Consider the following 6,153-nt stretch of genomic DNA (forward strand, 5'->3'; position numbering starts at 1 on the left):
AAAAAAAAAAAAAAAAAAAAAAAAAAAGAAAACAAGAAAAAAAGAATGCAGTATATATAATACATACAACATACAAAATATGTCTATCAACTGTTTATCAGTAAGCCTTCCAGTCAACAGTAGACTATCAGTAGTTCCATTCTGGGGGAGTCAAAAATTATACATAGATTTGACTGTGCAGGGGTCAGTGCCCCAAACCCCGTGTCATTCGAGGGATAATCATACATTAAACTGTGTGCTCAACATCTCCCACTTGAAAGTTTTGTAGTCCTTTCAAACTTAAAACGCACTTCGTCTGTCTCCTAAACCTCATAACCCTTTTCTATTAACAGGTGAGCCCCTAAAATATCCACTTAAGCAAAACAAAACAAACCAAAAAACCCCAAAACGAATTAGGCACCATCCTTGATGTCCTCCTTTTGCTTACCCCCACATTTGATCCAATACCATCTCTTGTCAATTAAATATCTAAATTATATCTACATCCAGGCGTGGTAGCTCATGCCTGTAGTCCCAGTACTTTGGGAGGCTGAGGTGGGTGGGTCACTTGAGGTCAGGGGTTTGAGACCAGCCTGGCCAACATGGTGAAACCCCATCTCTACTAAAAATACAAAAAATCAGCCAGGCGTGGTGGCGCGTGCCTGTAATCCCAGCTGCTCAGTAGGCTGAGACAGGAGAATCGCTTGAACCCGGGAGGCAGAGGTTGCAGTGAGCCGAGATTGGGTCACTGCACTCCAGCTTGGGCGACAAGAGTGAAACTCTGTCTCAAAAATAAACACATAAAATCTACAATGTAATTCTTGCAATTCCACTGCCACCCTAGTAGTCTGGGTGGTCTCCAAATCTCATTTGGACAAGGGCACCCTTGAGTGGTCTCTGCTCTTCCAACTTTATACATACCCATCTCCACTCTCCTCATAGCACTCCAAGCTATCTTTGTCAAATGTCCCAATGCATCTCAAACAAACTCCAAACCATGGCCTATTAGACAAAGTAATGTGGCCTCTGCCTACCCTTCTAACTTCATGTAACCTTGAGCCACAACGGTGTCTGTAGTTTCTTGAATATGCCATGTTCTTTCCTTCCAGCCTTGTACTTGCTGTTTTGTCTAGAAAACACCCATCCTCTACTCTTCACCAGGCTAATTCCTTGTCATTATTCAGGCCTCAAGCATCACCACCTTTGAGAAGCCTCCTCCAGTGAAAGCAAGGCCTGTATGCTAGTTACCCTTGATCACTGCACCTGATTTGTTTCCCTGGTAGTGCATATCATCACATTACTTCATCTGATCAACTTCATGGCTGTAGTCCCAGGGCCTGGCATAACACCCTGTACACAGCTGCAGCAGGAAGGTTTCACAATTGAGACAGAATGTAAAAACAGGTAGAATTCATACAAGCAAACGATCAGATACTACTTGAGATGTAAATACTGGGAGTAAATTCACTAAAAAGGTGCCACCAGGTATTTATGTGCTCTTACGGGCTGAAGTGTGTTCTCCCTAAAATTCTTATGTTGGCTGGGTGTGGTGGCTCACGCCTGTAAAGCTAGCACTTTGGGAGGCTGTGTCAGGCAAGACTGTCTCAAACAAACAAAAAATCAAATATTGAAGTCCTGGCCCACAGTACTTCCAAATGTGACCTTATCTGGAGGCAGACATACACACAGGTAGAAACACCATATGAAGATAAAGGCAGGGATCTAAAAGCCCAGGAATGCCAAAGATTGCCAGCAAAGAACCAGAAGCTAAGAGAGGCCTAGAACAGATTGTCCCTCACAGTCCTCAAAAGGAACCAACACTGCTGACACCTGACTTTGGACTTCTAGTCTCCAGAACTTTTGTCGTTTAAGCCACACTCTGTGGTACTCTGTCACAGCATCCTTAGCAAACCAACATACCTACTTCCTCAGCTAAGTCTCAGCTCCAAGAACAGGTTTGCATAAACAAAGAGAAACAATCAGAAGACTCTGGGCCTCCCCTGCTCCTAGCTAGGGTGGCAGATGTGTACAGAAATTACAGTTACTGGTTCTCACCTGATGAGCCCGGAGCAGGGCAGTCCTCCGATACATATAGTCCTCTGATTTGATCACATACACCATCTTGTAGGAATTCAGCTTGAATCTACACTCCAGCTTATCCAGACTATCCACATTCTCCATGGTCTTCTTACTGTTTCCTTCCTTCCCTTCCTTTTCCTGCTGCTCTCGACCACGCTGACATTTCCGGATCCGCCGTAGATTCCTATGGCAGAAAAGCCCTGAAAGATGAGAGCTCATCCAGACACAGATTCCCGTGACTTCCCCCAAGTGAGTTTTCTTTATTATATGCTTACATAGTACTCATCCCAATTTGTTAAATACATACAAAAATGTTCCGTTGTTTCACTGCAAAAAAAATTTCAACTGCAAAGGTACACAGAATAAAAAGTAGAAATCTTCACCCATCCCCTACTTGCCTTAGCAGATGCAGCCAGTTAAGAGTTTTAATGAGAAACTTCTGGGCCTCCGTCTGTAAATTTACACATGTAATTACCAGCTATAATTCTGCTTTGGGATTTGTTTTTAAGACAAAATAGGATCATACTATATATTCTGTCCTCAACTTTTCACTTACTGTCATGAGTATTATTTCATTTCATGACAGATTTGTCTTATTCTCTTTAACTGCTGCAGAAAAATGTACCCCAATTTACCATTCCTTAACAGTTTATTTCAACTGAGGTTCCTCATCTGAACCACATAACAAAAAATTATTTGAATGCCTAATTTTAAAAATTCCCCCAGATGATATAAACTAGTGCCACTCTACATAGACAAGAAAGAAGATAATTCACATGAATGGATGCCCTGAGGGGTGAGAGGCTTGCTAAATCTCCTCAACATCCAGTGAAGAAAGGTTATCAGCTAGACAATTATATTGTTTCTCATAACTTGCTATTAAAAACACTGCTTCAGGTTGGCCGTTGTGGCTCATGCCTATAATCCCAGCACGTTGGGAGGCAGGTGGATTGCTTGAGCTCAGGAGTTTGAGACTAGCCTGGGCGACATGGCAAAAACCCCTTCTCTACAAAAAATAAACAAATTAGGCAGGTGTGGTGATGTGTACCTAGAGTCTCAGCAACTTGAGAGGTTAAGGTGGGAAGATCACTTGAGCCCAGAAGGTGGAGGTTGCAGTGAGCCAAGATCCCACCACTGTACTATAGCCTGGGAGACAGAGTCAGAGACTGTCTCAAAAAAAAAAAAAAAACCCAAAATATTGCTCTAGTGAGTATCTTTGTATACATGTATTTCTGTAGACAGCAGTTCTTTGTCCAAAGGGTCCCAAGACCCTTTTAGGAGATCTGTGAGATCAAAACTATTTTCATAATAATACTAAAATATTATTTCCCTTTTTTGCTGTGTTGACATCTGCACTGGCACCATAAACGTAATGGTGAATAAAAATGGTGGTGGCGCCAAATTGTATTTGCAATATCGAACAAATTGTTACCAAATTCCAATATCAATCTATATATATCACTGAGCTTTTCATACAGTTGTCAAACTCTATTGGTTTATCTTGTACCATGAATGAATCCTTTTACTTCCACGATTTTGTAACCTCATGCAATTGCAATTCAAGTCTTTGAACTTCACACTGACTGCACAATGACATTAAGTGAAAAAAAGCCAGTTTCACTTAAGAAGGTTTCTGATGGGCCAGTCACAGTGGCTCACACTTATAATCCCAGCACTCTGGGAGGCTGAGGCAGGCAGACCACTTGAGGTCAGGAGTTTGAGACCAGTCTGGCCAATTGGGGGAACCCCATCTCTAATAAAAGCACAAAAATTAGCCAGGCATGGTGGCGCACACCTGTAATCCCAGCTACTTGAGAGGGTGAAGCAGGAGAATCACTTGAACCTGGCTGGTGGAGGTTGCAGTAAGCCAATATCATGTCACCACACTCTAGCTTGGGCAACAGTGAGACTCCGCCTCAAAAAAAACCCAATGTTTCTGATGAAGGAGTAACATTTTTTATTAAATCCCAACTCCTCAGTTTACGTATTTTTAACATGCTGTGTGATAAAATGGGAACTACATATAAAGCACTTTTGTGTGCTAAAGTACAACGGTATTTTTTTTTTTGAGACGGAGTCTCGCTCTGTCGCCCAGGCTGGAGTGCAGTGGTCGGATCTCAGTTCACTGCAAGCTCCGCCTCCCGGGTTTACGCCATTCTCCGGCCTCAGCCTCCCGAGTAGCTGGGATTACAGGCGCCCGCCACCTCGCCCGGCTAGTGTTTTTGTATTTTTTAGTAGAGACGGGGTTTCACCGGGTTAGCCAGGATGGTCTCGATCTCCTGACCTTGTGATCCACCCGTCTCAGCCTCCCAAAGTGCTGGGATTACAGGCTTGAGCCACTGCGCCCGGCCAGTACAATGGTATTATTAAAGAAAAGTACTTGAGCAATTGCTTGAGTTGTAAGTGGATCACCATTTTTACCTGAAAGAACAACTGACTAAATATAGTCAATCTCAGCCAAGTATTTGGCAGATGTTTTCTCAAAAATGAACAAGGGAGCCTATCACTTCAAGGAAAATAATGTTGCCAATAATAAGATTAGAATTTTCAAGCAAAACTATGAATTGTGGTGAACTGGTATTAGCCACCCTGAGCTTGACAGCTTCCCAATACTTAAAGATGTGTTTGATGACCTAGTGATAGTGATATTAATCAATGTGATTTTTTTTGGAGACACTGTAAAATATATCAACATTTAGTAGGTCTGTACAACTTAGTGAGCTAATGTTTCCAAATAGCCAATTGCATAGTTACAAAATCATAGAGGAAAAAAAGATTCCTTCATGATACACATGAATGAATGTGAGAGCTCAGTGATGGATAAATTGATATTGGAATTTGGTAACACATGTGAGAGACACATGATGGATTTTGACAACTGTATGAAAAGCCCACTGATATATAAATTGATATTGCTACTAACCTTTAAGAAACTATTGGCTGGGCACGGTGGCTCACGCCTGTAATCCCAGCACTTTGGGAGGCCGAGACAGGCAGATCACGAGGTCAGGAGATTGAGACCATCCTGGCTAACATGGTGAAACCCCGTCTCTACTAAAAATAAAAAAAATTAGCCGAGCGTGGTGGCAGGTGCCTGCAGTCCCAGCTACTCGGGAGGCTGAGGCAGGAGAATGGCCTGAACCTGGAAGGCGGAATTTGCAGTGAGCCAAGAAAGCGCCACTGCACTCCAGTCCGGGCGACAGAGCGAGACTCCATCTCAAATTTAAAAAAAAAAAAAAAAAAAAGAAAGAAACTATCACTGGGGTCAGGTGCGGTGGCTCACACCTGTAATCACAGCACTTTGGGAGGCTGAGGTGGATCACCTGAGGTCAGGAGTTCAAGACCAGCCAAACCAACACAGAGAAACTCCATCTCTACTAAAAAAACAAAAACAGCTGGGCGTGGTGGCACATGCCTGTAATCCCAGCTACTTGGGAGGATGAGGCAGGAGAACTGCTTAAACCCGGAAGGCAGGGGTTGCAGTGAGCCAAGATCGCCACTGCACTCCAGCCTGGGCAACAAGAAAGAAACTCCGAAAACTAGCCAGGCAAGGTGGTGGGCGCCTGTAGTCCCAGCTACTCGGGAGGCTGAGGCAGGAGAATGGCGTAAACCCGGGAGGCGGAGCTTGCACTGAGCTGAGATCTGGCCACTGCACTCCAGCCTGGGCGACAGAGCGAGACTCCGTCTCAAAAAAAAAAAAAAAGAATGAAATTCCGTCTCAAAAACAAAAACTATCACTTGTGGTTTTGTTGTCATATCAAAGAATATCCAGTTATCTGAAGGATCTGAAAATACTCCTTTTTCCAGCTATCTGAAGGATCTGAAAATACTCCTTTTTCCAGCTACACATTTGCGTGAGGCCAGATTTTCTTCACATATTTCAACCAAACAACATAATGCAACAGATTGAATGTAGAAGCAGACATGAGAATCCAGCTGTTCTTCTAGTAAGCCAGACATTAAACAAATTTATGAAATACAAGCAATGCCAGTCTACTCACTAATTTTTGTTTTGAATTAGCTTTTCATTAAAAAATATTATTAAAAAATATAGTGGGATATACACACACACACACACACACACACACACACACA

At 42.9% G+C, this 6,153-nt stretch overlaps 1 protein-coding gene across 3 annotated transcripts in view; it reads right to left on the bottom strand.

Annotated features, from left to right (window-relative positions):
* SIN3A (SIN3 transcription regulator family member A) overlaps positions 1–6,153 on the bottom strand; it is an 86,873-nt gene that overhangs the window by 7,480 nt on the left and 73,240 nt on the right. For all 3 annotated transcript variants that reach the window (XM_012000402.1, XM_012000403.1, XM_012000401.1), the window contains exon 20: positions 2,035–2,242. In XM_012000402.1, coding sequence (XP_011855792.1) covers positions 2,035–2,242 — 208 coding nt within the window. The remainder of the gene's footprint in view (positions 1–2,034; positions 2,243–6,153) is intronic.

This window comes from Mandrillus leucophaeus, unplaced genomic scaffold (assembly GCF_000951045.1).
Source record: "Mandrillus leucophaeus isolate KB7577 unplaced genomic scaffold, Mleu.le_1.0 Scaffold628, whole genome shotgun sequence".
Classification (NCBI taxonomy): domain Eukaryota; kingdom Metazoa; phylum Chordata; class Mammalia; order Primates; family Cercopithecidae; genus Mandrillus; species Mandrillus leucophaeus.